Source organism: Perissodus microlepis, chromosome 3 (genome assembly GCF_051167445.1).
Source record: "Perissodus microlepis isolate ML-2025 ecotype Zambia chromosome 3, ASM5116744v1, whole genome shotgun sequence".
Classification (NCBI taxonomy): Eukaryota; Metazoa; Chordata; class Actinopteri; order Cichliformes; family Cichlidae; genus Perissodus; species Perissodus microlepis.
In genome coordinates this window covers 1,706,265-1,725,365 of record NC_140463.1, presented here as the reverse complement: position 1 = coordinate 1,725,365, position 19,101 = coordinate 1,706,265, and the positions used below count along the sequence as shown (strand labels likewise).

The following is a 19,101-nucleotide window of genomic DNA, read 5'->3' as shown; positions in this document are numbered from 1 at the left end:
TAGAACAGTGCATTCTGGGAAATAAAGAGTTCCTAAAATCCTTCTTTCCATTTCCCAGTCAGTGTGCTCCCATTAAAAGAGATCATCCAACTCCAGTTTATGTGGCTTGTAGCGTTACAGCAAAAGAAAGAAGTGAAGTAAAGATGTCAAATGGGAAAAAGATTCTTTAGAGGGATCTATGAGATGATTGGCTTCTTTGTCCAGTGTAGCAGGCCTTCATATCAGAGCAGGAATCATCAGATCACTGACGGGTTGGCCCATCATTTTCTACCTTGTAACAAACAAGATGCAGGCTGATGGACTAACAGCTGCTAACTTCCATCCAAACACACAGCCAGTTCACTTCATGATGAGCTCAGAAAGCAGCGAGTGACGTACTAACCACAATAATCAGAGTAAGAACAGCTCTGACTGTGCTTATCTGTGAAATTAGCAACAGTTCACATCAATGAGGGGAGGCTGAAGGAGGATCAATGTGTTCCTGCTGATAGAAACTGCTGGGACTGTGTGAGGTCCTGAGGACTGAGACTTGGGTGGAGCTCAGGATTTATCAGAGGAGACCTGCGTGATTACAGCTTTGTTCTTTGTTTTCAGCACATTGAAGAGTCCAGGCATGACACTAAGAGATTCATGAGCTTTCATTGGCCACAGATTCAGCAGAAAGAAGTGGCTTTCTGTGTGTGCACTGCCCAGAGAAAGCAGCCGAGTTCAGCTGATCTCTGCTGTGTTTCAGTCAAATCCAGCATTACCGAGGAGCAGTAAGTAACACTCAGCGAGAGCACTGATGAAGAGTTTGAGGACAGCGAGTTTGGGCTCATCACTCGTTCTGATTACATCTCCCCCTCTCATTCAATAAAGAAACACTGCCAGAAGCTGGTTTCACAGCCACATCAGGCCAAAGACAGGCTTTACTTTGCTCTTAGATTTAGTGCACTTTACAGCACATTTCATGGTGCACACATGAGAAATTCACATTTTGAAATGTTCTCCTCCTGAAAGAGAAACTCTTACAAATACATGTCCCACAAGGCCGGTCTCCACAATCCCCGTCCATGACTTTCAGTCCCAAATCCTGACAGCAGCGCACACACACACTGTGTTTGTGATGATGTCACAAACACACACCTGGAGAGTCCAGTGTGCTGTAAGCAGGAAGCAACAATGAGGTCATGTGACTTTGACCTCCTCATTAATACAAAAACACATGAAGGGAGAAATTATCTGTAGAGACCAAACCAGTTTGAGTCTATGGGGACTGAGTCACTGCTGCCTCTGCTGGATGTCAGAGGATCACCTTCATTGTTGTTTTTGTCTTCATCTGATCACTGAGCTCATTTTGACTTATTTCACTGTTCAGGACATTTTTGATGTGTCTTAATGTCACGCTAGGAGTGACAGGAAGTGACCTATACCCTGCTTGACAAAATAAAAGCTCTTTTTAATCGGAGTGCAGCATCGAGTCTGTGAAACTTCTGGACTATTGATAATCAATCACAAGCTGTTTGTGGACTGAGAGTGGTGCTGGAGCAAAGATCACGGGTTCATTTAAAGGTCAAATGTGAATCTCCTGTGTTAAAAGCTGCCTGACTGCCCAGTTAAACAGCAAAGATTAAAAATGATTCAAAGGTTTCAGTCACAGATGAGAAGCTCGTGTTGTGTCTTTTCTCCCAGCTGTTCTTCATATCACCTCACTTCTACGATCCGTGTTTCCAGGTATTTCTGAGGCTGCTTTAAAGGCGGGAAAAGGTCTGGATCGGATCCACAAGAGAGAAAAGCAGGAACAGATACAGTTCAAGTCATTCATTTGATTCCAGTCAACACATTTATTGATCATTAGTAGCCACATTAAAAATTAGGAGCACTGATTCATCCACTAAGGCTCAAACTGCACAGACACATGAAAACATGATATTTATCTTATAAAAACATGATGTTTATTATTCAAAGGTGTTTGAAAGCCTTTCCAGGTGAGTTTGATCCAGGAGGGTCTGAAGCCAGTGTGAGACAGAGACTGTAGAAGGACGGAGCAGCAGCAGAGCAGTCCAGATACACTGATGATCCTCTGTCAGATCCAGAGGGACACACAGGGATGATGCTGGACTCTACATTGTGTCTGACAGTGGAGCTGTTCTCAGAGCAGTTCACTCTGCAGCACTGACAGTCATCTGCACTTCTTCTCATCCCTCTGTCAGTCACTGCTGGATGAAGCTCTCCTCTCCACCTCCCAGTAACATGGCCCAGTCAGAGCGTCTCTACACACAAGCTGCTGCTGCTTCAACCTCTCTGGATCATCAGGACACAGCTCCTCCTCTCTCAGCACACACACCATCCTGTTTACAACCAGCTCCACCTGCAGAGAGAAGAAGGAAGAGCAGAGGAACTAAACAAGTGTTTCCAGAGACTCTTCATCAGCTGTCAGTCAGTGATGCAGCACATCCAGTATAAAGAGCAGCAGGGACTTCAGTGCTGGGACTGTACTAGTACTCATTGTTGCTTCACTTTTTCTAATCTTTGGATTTTTATTGAAGTTGATGAAAATGTTTTTGACTCCTAGTTTGAGTTTGGACTTTCATTCGTTAGAATAACCTTGGTCTGTCCACTCTGAGCTCTTTAGGAACCCCAACAATCCAGATGGACGGTTCCAGCTGTTAACTGGAGGAATACCATCCAAACATCTGCTCTCACTAAACTCTTCCTCACCTACAAACTGTGTTCTTCACTGCCTTAAATTCGGAAATGAATGCAGTCATTCGTCTGCGTGCTGCTTTTGCTGACCCGTTACTATAGTGACCATGAAAGTCACAAAAAGGCAAAAACAGGAAGTGTTTGTGTCCAATCCTGAAGCCTGTCACCATTCTCCTCTCACAGCTTCACTGAGAAGCTGCAGCTTTACAGGAAACACTGCATCTTTGTTTCATACTGACTGTGTTTAGTACAATACTGCTGACAGCACCACCCACTCACTCCATCACTCTACTGACCTCAGATTCTCCAATCTGCAGTCTGGACTCTCCTTAAGATCACACAGCTGCTTCACGTCTGGATCCTTCAGGTTGTTTCCTCTTAGGTCCAGGTCTCTCAGATGGGAGGGGTTGAACTTTAGCGCTGCTGCCAGATAATCACAGCTTATCTTTGACAAACCACAGTTCCACAATCTGTATAAAGAATTAAAGAAAGTTTATTAGACAAAGTGTGTGCTTGAAATCATTCAGTGTTTCATAATCTGTTCAGAGCTGAAGAAGGTTCAGAATGTAGAAGTGTAATAAAATGGGAACTCCAGACAGCTGAAGCCAGCAGGAAACAGCTTCAAACAAGAAACTGTGCAGAGTTTTCAGACCATATGCCCCAATGCAGCCAGTTGGATTTTGGAGCCAGTTGGATCTCTGTTCTGTGACTAAGTCCTTGAATCATTTCTTCCAGTCGGTCCCACAAGACAGACTAAGTATTGGACATGTCGTGGCTCCATCTAGGGAGCTTCTAAATGTGATGTGTTGGCCGCTCTGGGTCTGTCAGATCACAGTACTGAAGAGAGCTCAAACTGGGCACACAGTTGTTCTAGTCTTGACCCGAGATTGTCTGAAACTGACTGGGAGATTTTTACACATGTTCCACTCCTCCTTGGAACAACATGAAGTCCTAAGCATATGGAAACAAAGGTTAAGTGTCCTATGGCATTCAGTGATGATGGTCTTGTAGTCCCACCACCTCCACCTCTTTTGAAAGGAACTAACTGTAATCTGAAGCTTCAAATGGAACTAAGACTTCCTCCACTAGGTGGCAGTGTCTGGTGAGAAAGTGCTAGTGTATCTGGCCTGTAGTCAGAAACGGGAAAATGCAGGATTTGGGCTGAAATGGGGAAAAGTGGTAAAGCAAGAAGGTTGTAGGTTAAAGCTTGTTGGTCAGCTGGGCCTTTCTTTGGAGGTTGGATGTTCTCCCTCAGTCCAATGAAATGCTGCTTAGGTTCATTGGTGCTTCTAAATTGGCTGTAGGTGTGGATGTGAGAGAGTGCTTCTCTGTCTCTCTCTGTTGGCCCTGTGATGGACTGCTCACTTGCGCAGGTGGACCACGCATCTTGCCCTATGACAGCTAGAGCACAGGCTCTAGGCAGCACGGTGGCACTGTGGTTAGCACTGTTGCCGCACAGCAAGAAGGTCCTGAGTTCAATTCTACCATCAGGCCGGGGTCTTTCTGTGTGGAGTTTCCATGTTCTCCCCGTGTTTGCGTGGGTTCTCTCTGGGTACTCCGGCTTCCTCCCACCGTCCAAAGACATGCAGCTTGTGGGTATAGGTTAATTGGATAATCCAAATTGCCACTAGGTGTGAATGTGCGAGTGAATGTGCGAGTGAATGTGAGTGTGAATGGTTGTCTGTCCCTGTGTGATGGCCCTGCGACAGACTGGCGACCTGTCCAGGGTGTACCCCGCCTCTCGCCCTATGACAACTGGGATAGGCTCCAGCGACCCCCGCGACCCTGAAAAGGATAAGCGGAAGTGGATGGATGGATGGATGGGTGGATTTGTGGCCTGAAATTCCCCAGTTAGCAGTTTGGTAGATAACTATGACATGGTAATCACATCCAGCAGCTGTATTCTAACTGTAAGCTGTTCCGTGCTAAGCCAAAGCACCGGCACTTTTTAATATACAAATTACAACATTTAATAGAAACTTATTGGTCAGCATATTATTAGCCTGCTGTTAACTTCATTACACAGAAAACTGGTAGAAACTAACAGAGTTCATAAAGAATAAAGATAAATGTGATGATTTAAAGCCTTTGAAGTGCTTCAGATGATCTCTGTCCACTTATGTCCACTCATTCATTAAGTTATGTAAGCTATCTAATGCAGCTTTGATCTTCACAGTCTGCCTTATGAAACTCATTCTAACCCTGAATGTCAGAGTGCTCCTCCTTCTCTTTCCCATCATTCATGCTGGCATTGGAGGAGATTTGGATTTTGGATTGTGTTTTGGATGATGTGTGCATGTTTGTGTTGGACTGCTGTTTGTAAAGCAAATTGCCATTTTGGTTTGGATTTCAGTGTCACTCAGACTTTAAGGTGGAATGAAGAGTTTGAGAGTTTCGCAGTGAATTATCCAGTGGAGGATTTTTCTTGTTCTTTGAAGGTTTGAAATGTGAACATTGTTCTGCTACAGTCAATTGACTAAACCAGAGAAGAAGAAAACAGACTTTACCATGAAGATCCTCAGTGTGGATCAGTATCAGCCTTATGTCTGCAGTTTAGTGTCAGCACAACTTTCACATCATATTCATCTCAGCACAACTAAAACATGGTGAATGACCTCAGAGTTTCAAGTCCACATCCTGGTCTCTCCAGAAAACCACACAGGTGCTTCACTCCTGAATCCTGCAGCTCATTGTTCTCACTCAGGTCCAGCTCTCTTAGATGGGAGGGGTTGGACTTCAGCGCTGCTGCCAGATAATCACAGCTGATGTCTGACAAACCACAGCTCATCAATCTGTATAAAGAAGGAAAGATTTAAGTCTTTTAGACAAAGTGTGTGCTTGAAGTCAGTCATTCAGTATTTCATAATCTGTTCAGAGCTGAAAAAGGTTCAGATGTAGAAGTTTAGAAAAGGGAAACTCCAAACAATTTAAGTCAACAGGAAGAAGCTTCAAACAAACACAAGAGAAAAAAATCTGAATTTTTCACATTAAAGTTGTACATTTATCATAAAAACATGAAGAGTTGTTAAGCTTTAATGCATGAAATTAAAAAAAAACCATCAGAGTCCAAAACAAAGAAAACAAGTTCAGCAGGCCGACTATGAGGTGCCGTAAGGGACGTTATTACTGAAACGCTCTCACACACACTACTGAAATTTTAGCTCTCACACACTACTGAAATTGTAGCTCTCACACACACTACTGAAATTTTAGCTCTCACACACTACTGAAATTGTAGCTCTCACACACACTACTGAAATTTTAGCTCTCACACACACTACTGAAAAGCTCTCACACACACTACTGAAACGCTCTCACACACACTACTGAAAAGCTCTCACACACACACACTACTGAAACGCTCTCACACACACTACTTAAACGCTCTCACACACACACACTACTGAAACGCTCTCACACACACACTACTGAAACGCTCTCACAAACACTACTGAAACGCTCTCACACACACTACTGAAACACTCTCACACACACTACTGAAATTTTAGCTCTCACACACACTACTGAAATTTTAGCTCTCACACACACTACTTAAACGCTCTCACACACACTACTGAAAAACCAAGGCATTTCAGTTGAACACGGAGGCATTTCAGTTAAACAGGGAGGCATTTCAGTTGAACAGGAAGGCATTTCAGTTAAACAGGAAGGCATTTCAGTTGAACAGTTAGTTGTTTCTTGACAAGGAAACTGAAGGAAAAAGTGGTAGATTTCAAACAAACCACTACACAGATGTCTACTCAGCAACCTGCTAGGAGCCTTATGCTGGGCAGACACTGTGCGATTTTTTTCAGTCGCAGCTCCTGCTCAAACTGTACGATTGACTCGCAGGGGTTAGAAGTTCGTAGGTCACGACGCAGGGTCTCACACTATACGACCCGATGCTCTGATGCGACCTGAGTGCTCAAACTGTGCGTCCATAAAATGAAGGTTATAACAGAAATTCTGTCGCTCGCTCTCCCTCTCTGTCTTTCACTCACACAGACACGCACACCACCACCATCAACTTTGTTAAATTGCTAATGAAAAACATGATCAGGCAGCTGTGATTTAGCAGCAGTGTAGATCCAACTATTTTCACGGTTGTTGTGGTCGTGATAATTTTGTGACGCCACATCGAAAAGGCTCGGGTGAGCTTGCCATAGTTCTACAAGTTGTGCCTCCATCGCTTGTGTCCAGATCACACGCTGCACTGCCGTGCTGCGCCGTCTTTTTCACTGACATTTGTGTTTGCGCGTGCGCAGTGTGAGAAGCTGCGGTGACACCCTCACGACAGTCGCGAGGATTTCAAACAGATTTGAAATCCTTGCGACCAAGTGATTGATGATCGGGAGCTAGATGAAGGCCAAAATCGGGCCGATCGCCAAAACGGTCGCACGACTCAAAAATCGGCTCAAAATGGGCCAAAAATCGCACAGTGTAAGCCCAGCATAAGTAAAGCAGCTGCATTACTTAACAATATATAAGCCTCAGCATAAGTCAAAATTTAGAATAGCAGATGGGAATTATTCTTGTTAATTTTTTTTGGCATATGTGCTTTTTGTCTTTTTTAGCAAAGAAAAAAAATATCTTAAAATCATTATTAAAACCAGGAAAAAAAGGCTTAGCGTTCCTCCATTTAGCACAATGGATATGATATTTAATCAAAAGTAGGGCTGCCACAAATGATTATTTTGATAGTCGACTAGTCACCGATTATTTTTGCGATTAGTCGACTAATCAGATCATGCATCCACTGGACGTAAAACATACAGCTTATTGCACCAGCAGCATCTGCTCTTATATAACTATCATTAGCTTACAGCTTTAAGTGTTTCAGGTATGTGCTAACTAAAAATAAAGACAAGATGATAGTTTATTAAACTAATGAAATTTGCAGATTGTTTCGGTGAAATTTAATAAACTCCTTGCTATCTAAAATATAACAGGACACCGGAGTACATTCTCGAGCATCTCACACTTCTGATAATCAGCTGTCTGCTTGACGTTTATTCAGCTGTGTAAAAACTATAACTTTAATCTCAACCGATTTACCCAGGAACAAATAAAATACTAAAAAAAGCCAAACAATAACATTTTAAGTTATCTAAGTGACTTATGTATGTTTAACCTGAGTAGCGAAAGATGGCGGTGGGTTTGAAAACGATTTGCCGGGAGTCCGGTGTTCTCACGGGCTCTAGTGAGCCTTGCCCCCGGCTAGCTATCGAGCTAGTGGGTAACAGACGTCTCCGAAAACGTCGGAGCGCTTTTGAAAATATGTGGTGTCTTGATAAACTGAGCAGATATTTCAGGTTTACACAGCTACATTCTCGCTTGAAAATATGTTAAACGTTTATTTTGTGACCCAGAAAGAATAATAAGAGTAATATTAAAACTAAGTAGCTGCCGCCATTGTTGTAAACTGAGCTGGGCTGCGCTATGAATTCTGGGACAGAGCTACTTCTTCTTCGGGATTTAACGGCAGCTGGCATCCTTGTACATGCAGTGCTGCCATCTTCTGTTTCAGTCCGTTATTACACTCTTAAATCCTACTACTTATTCCTGCGTCTTTTGGGATCTTACAACGCTTCAAATGACGCGTCGACTATTAAATCAGTCGTCGACGATTTTGATAGTCGACGTAATCGTGACTAGTCGACTAATCGTGGCAGCCCTACTCAAAAGTATGATGATGTTAATAATATCTGAGACACCCAATGCTAGATGATCCATATAAAAAATCTATGATGTAATTCAAATAGTGGCAAATCATTAATATTTAGGGAAATCCAATTTTTTAGGTTGCACCAAATGCATTGTGTGATAGGGCATAGATCCACCTCAAAGCCAAATCTCTTTTTTAGTAATTCTGCCACAGGATTAATTTTGTTTCTAAGTGTGTTTCTTTAACTTTAGGTAGAATAGGCTATTTCATAATTTTTTAGTATACTTTATCCAGTGTATATGAAATAACTAAATTAGAACCATGCAATGTAACCATTCTGTTGTAACTATGACATATTTTGTCTTTGAAGAAACTACTAATAAATCTATTATTGCATTTTCATCAAACAGCTGACATTGCCCTGGCAATAAATTTGGGAGCACTGATGAGAAATTATTGTATATCATAACATTTTTAATCAAATGAAGCAGAGGCAGAGGGACCAGTTCACAAAATTTGTTATATTCTCTTTGAGAACAGTTTAGACAATATTTTTCTGAAAAGTCTGTGTAACTTAGAATGACACCGTTATCATCAACAAATCTGTTATGAATATTGTCATGGTTCGGCTGTGTGCAGGCAGAGAGGAAGGACCCAAAATGCAGGACTCGCGGAAGCGAAAGTGAATTCAGAATAACCAGCTTTATTGCAGGGGTGACTGAACAGAAAACTAACTATACTGGAAAATAACTAAACTGGCATGCAGGCAAACAGAACACACAGGAAGGTAAGAGGGTGAACAGGCGTTAACGACGCGACACTGACACAAAGACAGACTGGGCTTAAATACACTGAGGCAGTAATCAAGGGATGAGAGACAGGAGGGGAACACACCTAGGGGAAATCACAACTGACGAGGCAGGGGGAAACGTAAACTGAACACACTCACATAAGACAAGGACCTTCAGAATAAAACAGGAAACTAACAGACATAGAGGACCAGACAAGACACCATGGACAGACAGAGGGACATACGGGGAGAGAAGGTTAAGTACAGGCAAAACCTAAACTAAACATGAGGGCAAGATAACAAAACCTAAACCAGAAATAATAATAATCATCATCATCATCATCATCGAATAGCTAAAGAATCAGAACATAATTATAATCAAAACAGTATCGCCAGAGAATAAGAAATAATCCATAATGCAAAAATAAACCAATACATAAGAAACTTAAAATGCTGGGTCGAACCGACCCAGGACCATGACAAATATAATCTTTTTGTTTAAACCAGTCGCTCTTGAAAATTGATTTTTGATTAAGTGTTATTACCCTATGATTCCATAAGGTTTAATTATGGGGAGAAGTTGTGGGTATATCTCATTATCTCAGATTTTAACCATTTAATTCTAAGCCATTTGTCATTTAATTCAACCATACATTCTAATTCTGGAGTTTTGAACCACCTTTATTGTATTCCTTCACAAGCTGAGATGTTTCAATGTAATGGGTTTTATTCCTCCACAAAAATTCGAAAAAGGCTATTTATGTTTATTTGTATCAGGACAAGCAGGGAAGACATGGACATCTGGACAATCTGTCAGGCTGCCTGAGTCCCCTCACCCATATCAGCCCATAACTCTGCATTAACTACTGAGTAAGACTTAGAGGATCAGAGATAAAAAAAAAGTTCTACAAAGAATGGAACAAGACTTCCTGTATAAGGCTCTGTGGACCTATGATCGGCAGTGTCGGGACAACTTTCACATCATATTCATCTCAGCACAACTAAAGCATGGTGACTGACCTCAGAGTTTCAAATCGACATCGTGGATTCTCCAGAAGAACACACAGCTGCTTCACTCCTGAATCCCGCAGCTTGTTGAAGCTCAGGTCCAGGAGTCTCATAAGGTAGGGGTTGTACTTTAGCGCTGCTGCCAGATAATCACAGCTGATGTCTGACAAACCACAGCTCCCCAATCTGTATAAAGAATGAAAGACGTAAGTTTATTAGACAAAGTTTGTGCTTGAAATCATTCAGTATTTCACAATCCACTAAGAGCTGAAGAAGGTTCAGAATGTAGAAGTTTAGAAAATGGAAACTTAAAACAGCTGAAGCCAACAGGAAGCAGCTTCAAACAAACACAACAAGAGAAAAAACTCTGAATGTTTGACATTAAAGTTGTACATTTATCATACAAATATGAAAAAGACTTGAAAAAATTTGTTTTACATTCCAGAAGCCTCATAGCTTCCCTTTTAAAGGTGAAGTTTGAAAGTAATAGACATATTCGAAGTCCAACCACACCTTTTTCCAGTCACATTATTAAAACAGACAAACTACAAGCTCATTTTCAGTCCAACGAGTCATCTTCTGACCTAGACTAACAACACTGGTCGTCATGTGCAGCTGGCTGTGAGACCAGTGCTCAGGGACCGTCTACAGAGTGCAACACTGAAAGAACATCACATACAAATTTGCTTCCCGCACTTTCACACAAACATCTATTGTCATTATTTTTACCAAACTCTGTGGAGTCCTTTATTGGAAATTCAAATGGGATTCAAATGGTCAGACAAAAGAGGGTGATGAGGAAATATGATTAAATGTTGTCATTTTCCTTATATACCAAAGATAATGGTTGACAAATGTGTTTTTACAAACTCAGTGATGGACTTTGATCAACAGGATAACCCTGATTGTTAAGGGCATTTTAAGATAAGATAAGACAAGACAAGATAAGATAAGATAAGATAAGATAAGATAAGATACGATAAGATAAGATAAGATGAACTGTATTTATCCCAAGGGAAATTCTTTTGTCACAAACACTCCTCTTTCAATGGAGCAGCAGCAGTCCATCTGCATCTAAAGGACAAAGGACACTCTTTCGAGGATGCCAGTGTTCACATTTTGGACAGAGAGGACAGATGGTTTGAAAGAGGAGTGAAAGAAGCCATTTATGTCCACTGTGAGCGACCATCTTTGAACAGAGGCGGTGGCTTACGACACCAACTGTCTGCCATCTATAATCCAGTTTTGAGTTCCCTTCCCAGACGCCTTAACGCCCACTCAAATCCTGGGCCATCTGACCTCAGGAAATCACATGATAGGGTAAGGCCAGGTTTCACAATGAGCTCACCCGAAACTCTGGCTGATTGTGACCCACACCCGTTTTCACACCTTGCCTCATGTGATTAGGTAGAGGATCATCAGGGGGTCCTTTTGTCCCTCTTTGGGGGGTTACTCCCGCTGGGTTTAAATCTGGCCCCCACCGCCATTTGACCTTAGAAGTGAAGAAGCTTCTCGGATGAGAGGTGAAACGTCTTCAAGCAACTTAAAGAAGTCCAGAAGCCTTTCTTTCAAGGCTCCTTAGACTACGATGACCTGGATGACTGAGAACCTTCACAAACATACTCACTTGCAAATTCCAGAAAGCTTGGTTGTTTATAGAATAATATCATTCGGACTTTAAATGATCAGCAGTGGGAACGTTTGGATGCTGACCTGAGAGTTTCCAGTATACAATGTGGACTCCGCAGTGCAGCAGACAGAAGCTTCATGCCTGAATCCTGCAGGTTATTGTTACTCAGGTCCAGGTCTTTCAGATAGGAGGAGTGTGAGTTGAGAACTGAGGACAGAGCATCACAGCTTCTCTTTGAGAGGTAACAGTGACTCAGTCTGAAAAACAAATTAATTAATTAAATCAGTCAAATGAAACATTTTTTTAAAACCCAGCAATACAATTAATGGTTATCTAAATAGCTTCATGAAAACACAACTGTCCTTCTATATCAGCATTTACTCCTTGTAAGCTCCACCTGCTCCACCTTCTGTTTCAGAAGACATGAAAACACACTGTAAATGTAGTAGAAACATTATTGATTAGAAATGTAATCTTCTCAAAGCCATTTGTACATTTTAGAGCCTGATATTGAAATGTAAGTGTGGACAGCACGGACATTCACAGCAGAAAAGATATAAGAAGATGCCTGTGTTCAGTAAATATTACTCTTGTGCTATCAAGAAATACCAAAGGTAACTAAAACTCTGGTTTTTGCAGCCATCCAGCCATCCATACTTTGTACTACTGTGCTGCAGGTTGTGGCTACATCCACACTATCCTGGATAGATTTGAGAATGGTGTTTTCGTTCACTTATTCACTTTCCGGCTCTTTAAAACGTCGTGGTTGAGGAAATGTCAAGGAAAAGCTTTTTAAGTTTTTTAAATGGACTAACAATGAGGTGGAGTTGTTTCTGCGAATAACACACAAGTACAAAGTTGCAAAAGCAAGTGAGAGTTAAAGAATTTTAAGAAAAGCTATCTGGAGCATGTATAGACGGATATTTATCTTTAATAGGGTTGTCAGAATTGAGAGCAAACAAAAAGACTGCTGTATAATGTCCTCCACTATCTTAGTTTAATTGGTCACATGACTGCATCATATGACTAACATGCGACATCGTTTTAGAAAGTCTCCATTTTCGCTGTCCACACTGTGACGCGAAAGCACAGTTTTCAAATGTATCCGTTTTCGAGAGCGTTTTCAAAATGCCCATTTCCCTTCTTTTCCTATGTCTTGTGCTTTTATTTCAGTGAACTGAGGATCTACCGGCGGCCGTGGGACCTCAGATGGTGGGTCGTTTTCAACACTTCCTTTGTTGTGAAGCACCGGGTGAATAGACTGAAGTGGTGGGTCTTTTGTGTGGTTTTCTTTTTGGTCCACCCCTGCTGGTAAGGCCCAGTTGTCTGTTTATTTTTATTTTAATTTGGGACACAGTTTTAGATGACACTGCATTCAGTACTCTGTCATTGTTGATTTTTCATCTTATTTTATATTAATAAATAAAGTTGTGTTAATATTTGAGCGGGCCTCAGTGTGCATTTCTGAACCTGTGCAAATGTTGTGGTTTTTTAAATTACATTTCATTTCTAAACGATTTTGTATTTCCTAGAGTGGCGTTGTCATTTTATTACTTTGTTTATAACCCCGCCGACCACTTGGGGTGATCGTGGCTCAAGAGATGGGAGTTCGCCTTGTAATTGGAAGGTTGCCGGTTCGTTGTGTCCTTTGGGCAAGACACTTCACCCATTGCCTACTGGCGGTGGTCAGAGGGCCCGGTGGCGCCAGTGTCCGGAAGTCTCGCCTCTGTCAGTGTGCCCCAGGGTGGCTTTGGCTACAACGTAGCTTACCATCGCCAGTGTGTGAATGGGTGGATGACTGGTTGTGTAAAGCGCTTTGGGGTCCTTAGGGACTAGAAAAGCGCTATACAAATACAAGCCATTTACCATTGGTCACATAAGGATATTTCTATGGCTGCAATGAATCCCTGAGTAATTCAAATGCTTTGTTTAATGAAATCCACCACGCATGTAAAAGCAAGAGTTTCACTAACATTTACGACTAAGTAGAAATGCAGTAGAAATGTATCTAGGAGCATGTATGTGAATATAAAGTATTGTAACCTTAGGCACGTACAGCCCTGGTGTTTAAACAAAGACTGATAACACAGCAGGAGCAGTGATGATCATAGTTTATGTTGGATTCAGCGTCTTGAGTACACTGATGAGTTCTTGAGCCATCAAAGAGGTTTCAGTTGTATTGGAAAAGATTTCAAGACTTTAGGATATGAATTCATAGAAAGATAGAAAGCCTAGTAAAAAAAATTACTAAATTTATTTCCCCAATAAATTAAACACAAGAGTGCAAATGTACTTACAGAGCCTTGTTGGAGGCTTTGACAACTGGCAGCAGCCTCAGAAGAGCCTCCTCTGAAGCAGAGTATTTCTTCAGGTCAAACACATCCAGATCTTTTTCTGATGACATTAAGATGAAGACCAGAGCTGACCACTGAGCAGGAGAAAGTTTATCTGTTGAGAGACTTCCTGATCTCAGGAAATGTTGGATCTCCTCCACTAGAGAATGATCATTCAGTTCATTCAGACAGTGGAACAGATTGATGCTTTTCTCTGCAGACAAATTCTCACTGAGCTTCTTCTTAATGTACTGGACTGTTTCCTGATTGGTCTGTGAGCTACTTCCTGTCTGTGTCAGCAGACCTCGTAGGAGAGTCTGATTGGTCTGCAATGAAAGACCCAGGAGGAAGCGGAGGAACAAGTCCAGGTGTCCATTTGGACTCTGTAAGGCCTTGTTCACTGAACTGTGGTGGAGAGATTCTTTGCGTTTTAAAAAGCCAGACCACGTGGTTGTTGTTTGTTGTTCTTCCAGCAGATTAAGCCCAGAGTTGATAAAGGTCAGATGGACATGAAGAGCAGCCAGAAACTCCTGAACACTCATATGGATGAAGCAGAACACCTTGTCCTGGTACAGTCCTCTCTCCTCTTTAAAGATCTGTGTGAACACTCCTGAGTACACCGAGGCTGCTCTGATATCGATGCCACACTCTGACAGGTCTGATTCATAGAAGATTGGGTTTCCTTTCTGCAGCTGATCAAAAGCCAGTTTTCCCAGAGACTCAATCATCTTCCTGCTCTCTGGACTCCAGTGTGGATCTGTCTCAGCTCCTCCATCATACTTGACCTTCTTCACTTTGGCCTGAACCACCAGGAAGTGGATGTACATCTCAGTCAGGGTCTTGGGCAGCTGTCCTCCCTCTCTGGTTTCCAGCACATCCTCCAGAACTGTAGCAGTGATCCAGCAGAAGACTGGGATGTGACACATGATGTGGAGGCTTCGTGATGTCTTGATGTGGGAGATGATCCTCCTGGCCTGCTTCTCGTCGCTCACTTTCTTCTTGAAGTACTCCTCCTTCTGTGGGTCAGTGAAGCCTCTGACCTCTGTCACCATGCCAACACAGTCAGGAGGGATCTGATTGGCTGCTGCAGGTCATGTGGTTATCCAGAGGTGAGCAGAGGGAAGCAGTTTCCCCCTGATGAGGTTTATCAGCAGCGCATCCACTGAGGTGGACTTTCTAGGGTCAGTTAGGATTGTAGTTTTGTGGAAGTCCAGAGGAAGTCGACACTCATCCAGACCATCAAAGATGAACACAACCTGGAAGTCTTCAAAGCTGCAGATTCCTGCTTCTTTGGTTTCAGTAAAGAAGCGATGAACAAGTTCCACCAAGCTGAACTTTTCCTCTTTCAGCACATTCAGCTCTCTGAAAGTGAATGGAAATATGAACTGGATGTCCTGGTTGGCTTTGTCTTCAGCCCAGTCAAGGGTGTATTTCTGTGTTAAGACTGTTTTCCCAATGCCAGCCACTCCCTTTGTCAGCACTGTTCTGATTGGTTCATCCATTCCAGGTGAGGCTTTAAAGATGTCTTCTTGTCTGATTGCTGTTTCTGGTCTGTCTGGTTTCCTGGATGCTGTTTCAATCTGTCTGACCTCATGTTCATCATTGACCTCTGCAGTCCCTCCCTTTGTGATATAGAGCTCTGTGTAGATCTGATTCAGAAGGGTTGGGTTTCCTGCTTTAGCGATCCCCTCAAACACACACTGGAACTTCTTCTTCAGCCTATATTTAAGGCTACGATGATGAGCAGCAGCAGAAAGTTCTAAATGGAAAAAAAAAAGTTTGTGTTTTACACAATACGCATGATAAGAAATTATTTAACACATGCTTTTCATGTCTGGAGACATTAGTAAATATTATCCATCATATTACATATTTTTAGAAATTGTTTTACTGTCAGCCATCTCTTCCTGCTTCATTCTCCCCAGGAAGTCCACTGTGATCTTCACAAATGCCTCTCTGCTGCTCCTCTTCTCCTCATCATCATCCCTCTGACTCTCTAAGCATTCTGGGTAATCTGGACTCAGAACCTTCTGGATCTTCTTCAGCTCGTCCTTCACAAAAGTGATGATGTTGTCCTCCAGCAGCTGGAATAGAATACTTTATGAACGACCCAATCAGGCTGAAATCATGGAGCCAAACATCAGGTCCTTGTTGGACACACTGACAATCCACTGGTCTACAAAGAGCAGCATGGAGATGAATGTGAATAGATTTAAGTTGTTGTACATGTACAGACCATAAATATGGAGTTCAGGTCTGTTTGATGCTGCTGGGCAGACTGACCACTGGGAACCTCTGAGCTTTGCTGGTCCACTCTGTGGAGAAATCATGAAGAATTTCCGGAATTTTTAAAATGTTTTTTTTTAATGTTTTTTTTTTTTTTAGTTCAAATTTTAGTTGTTAGTTTTTTATGGACTGTGGTGGCAGACTTTTTAATCCCATGTATCATATCATTTTAGTATAGCAAGATACTTCTGACACCAATTGTATGCATGCATGTTGAATGTTATCACAAGTCGGCCCCAGGTTTTATTGCACCTTCACAGAGAGTATATTATAGACTTGAAGATCTCCAGACTAGGGATGCACCGATACCACTTTTTTGGAAACGAGTACGAGTACGAGTACTTGCATTTCAGTACTCGCCGATACCGATACCGATACCGAGTACTTAATAAAAACATGATTTAAATTTGCAGGTAACAGCTTTAGTCCTATAATTTAACAAAAAACAAACAAACAAGGGACTAGTTTGGAATTAAGAACATTTATTTAAAATGAAAAGCATGTTGTATGCAACATATTACAGAATAAATAATTATAAAAAACAAAATTTAATTTTAAATTTGTTCGTCTGTTTCTCTGTTGAGAAGTCTCACTAGCACAGTCACAGCTGGGATGACATCAGAGGCTAGTGCGTCGTAGCTGCTCACTTTTTTAGTTAGTTCCTCAAAGGGGGCGAGGATGGCAACAGTCGTCTCCATAAGAGCCCATTGGTGAACGGTGAGATAGTCAGGGAGTTCGTGCACTCGCTTTTGCTCAATGAGGGACTGGAGCATGTAATACGTGCTGTTCCAGCGTGTCTGTACGTCCTGCTGCAGTCTCTTTATTGGCTGGTTGAGCTGTCCCTGAATGTCCTCAAGGCGGGAGTAGGCTAAGGCGGAATGTTTAAAATGCCCAACTATTTTCTGTCCCACTGCTATAGCATCAGCTATGCTCCTCTGTGCTAATAAGCATGGGTAAATAAGCGTGGGTAAACTCTTTGTACTCGTTGTTGTGTTGGGATTTTAGGTGCTTGATTAAATTGCTTGTGTTAAATGCGCTACCTTTAGAGCCTGAGCACAATTTGCAGTCCGCCTTTGTTTTCGCGTCTTCGTTCACTTTGAAATAGTTCCACACAGCTGATATGTCTCGCCTCGCTTTCTCCTCGCTCTGAGCTGCAGCCGGGGACTGGGGGCGGGCACTTGGGGCCTGGGGGCGGGCACTCGGCGCCTGTGGTTAACCCCTTACATGCCGCTCAAACATAGACAGGTCTCAGACCGTGGTATCGGTCCTCGGTATCGGGGGACTTTTAACGAGTACGAGTACTTTAGAAAATGTGGTATCGAGGCCGATACCCAATACCGTATCGGTATCGGTGCATCCCTACTCCAGACACCCTACTCTTAGGTGATGGATGGTCGTAACTTTAACCTACTCTGCTTGTTGGGTTTGGCGTAACTCACCTGCCTGCCTCCCTGCCAGGTTCTTTACAGTGAGAGAACTTGGTCTGGTTTAGCCTCACGCGGACCTTACTTCCCCCCAAGCCTTGCTTCCACCTGTAAAATTAAGATTAATGCCTCTTGCTTCCCCCTTTCTTCCTTTGGACTCTGCTGCCACACTCCTAGTGTGACTCAGGTTTTCATGTTATGTGACTTTTACTGAAATTGTTGTAGTCGAGATTAGTGCTTCACAGTTCTGCTTTTGTTCACAGCATACTACAGTAATACTCTGGTATAGTATCTAGTAATTTTGAAGTTTTTGCCAGTCATAGTGAGTTAATTTAATTTCTTAGCCCCTGAGCGTGGTGCATTGTGTTAGTGTTTTAGTTGGAGCCAACTCCAGAGTTTAGGTGTATTTCCACTCACCTTCAGTTCATGTTTAGTATGTGTGTTCTGGTTTTGGTCGAGTGAATGCTCGCGCGAGTTGCTCCCACTATTCATCGCTAACCCTGTCGCTACTTTTATTGCTATTGGTGCTCTTTACTCCTGCTACTTGTACCTTGTTACCTGCTACTTGCCCCCTTGGTTTTGCTACCCTTTTCTCCTGTTACTGTTATCGCCACTCACTGCTATCCTCTCCCGGCATCCCAGCTACTCCCTCCAACGGATTCCTGTTCTATTCGTGTCTATACGGCCCATCTGTGTCTCTGCTCCTGTTCATGATGTGGCCTCCCAGGATTTATGCACTGTCTGTGTGGGCCTGGATCCTTGTGTCATCGATCCTTCAACCCTGTACTGAAATCCATCAATACACAGCTGATGAGCTCCTTTGACTCTGCTTTTCCCTGGCTGCTCCACCGCCTGCTGTTCTTCACCTCCATGCGAATATTGTTTTCCTCTCTTGCCGAAGTTACATCCATGGTATTTTAATCAAGATAATGCTAAGAAACTACAATCTCTCTGGTCCACCTCTTGCCACTCTCCACAGAACCCTGGCAGGGCTGTTGAGCACAATGTTTTGGCTAACCTGACCAGGTCGCCTAGCACTCTCACACAGTCTGACAGTACTTGCGTCAACTTCAGCCTGCTTAACATCCGTTCGCTCACGAACAAAGGTCATCTTGTCCAGGATCTCCTAAAAGACCGTCAGTTTTACTTTTTCTATTTGCCGGAGACGTGGCAACAGCCCAACGACTTTTCACATCTGGAAGACCAAAGGTGTGACCAAAGGCTTTTCTCTACGCATCAAGCTTGGGTTTCGGGGTTTTTTTTTTATTAAAGGATCTTAG

At 42.6% G+C, this 19,101-nt stretch overlaps 1 protein-coding gene across 3 annotated transcripts in view; it reads right to left on the bottom strand.

Moving 5' to 3' along the window:
- Positions 1-1,028: 1,028 nt before the first annotated feature.
- The window catches only part of LOC146389383 (NACHT, LRR and PYD domains-containing protein 3-like), a 30,954-nt gene continuing 12,881 nt past the window's right edge, over positions 1,029-19,101 (bottom strand). For 2 of the 3 annotated variants that reach the window (XM_084910348.1, XM_084910356.1), the window contains exons 3-10: positions 16,348-16,426; positions 16,003-16,195; positions 14,076-15,870; positions 11,862-12,035; positions 10,161-10,334; positions 5,301-5,477; positions 2,982-3,155; positions 1,029-2,350 (exon numbers count right to left, since the gene is read on the bottom strand). In XM_084910348.1, the coding sequence (XP_084766474.1) occupies positions 2,335-2,350; positions 2,982-3,155; positions 5,301-5,477; positions 10,161-10,334; positions 11,862-12,035; positions 14,076-15,163 (1,803 nt within the window). In that variant the 5' untranslated portion in view covers positions 15,164-15,870; positions 16,003-16,195; positions 16,348-16,426 and the 3' untranslated portion in view covers positions 1,029-2,334. Of the gene's footprint in view, positions 2,351-2,981; positions 3,156-5,300; positions 5,478-10,160; positions 10,335-11,861; positions 12,036-14,075; positions 15,912-16,002; positions 16,196-16,347; positions 16,427-19,101 lie in introns of those variants that run through there. The other variant, XM_084910365.1, reaches the window with a different exon arrangement.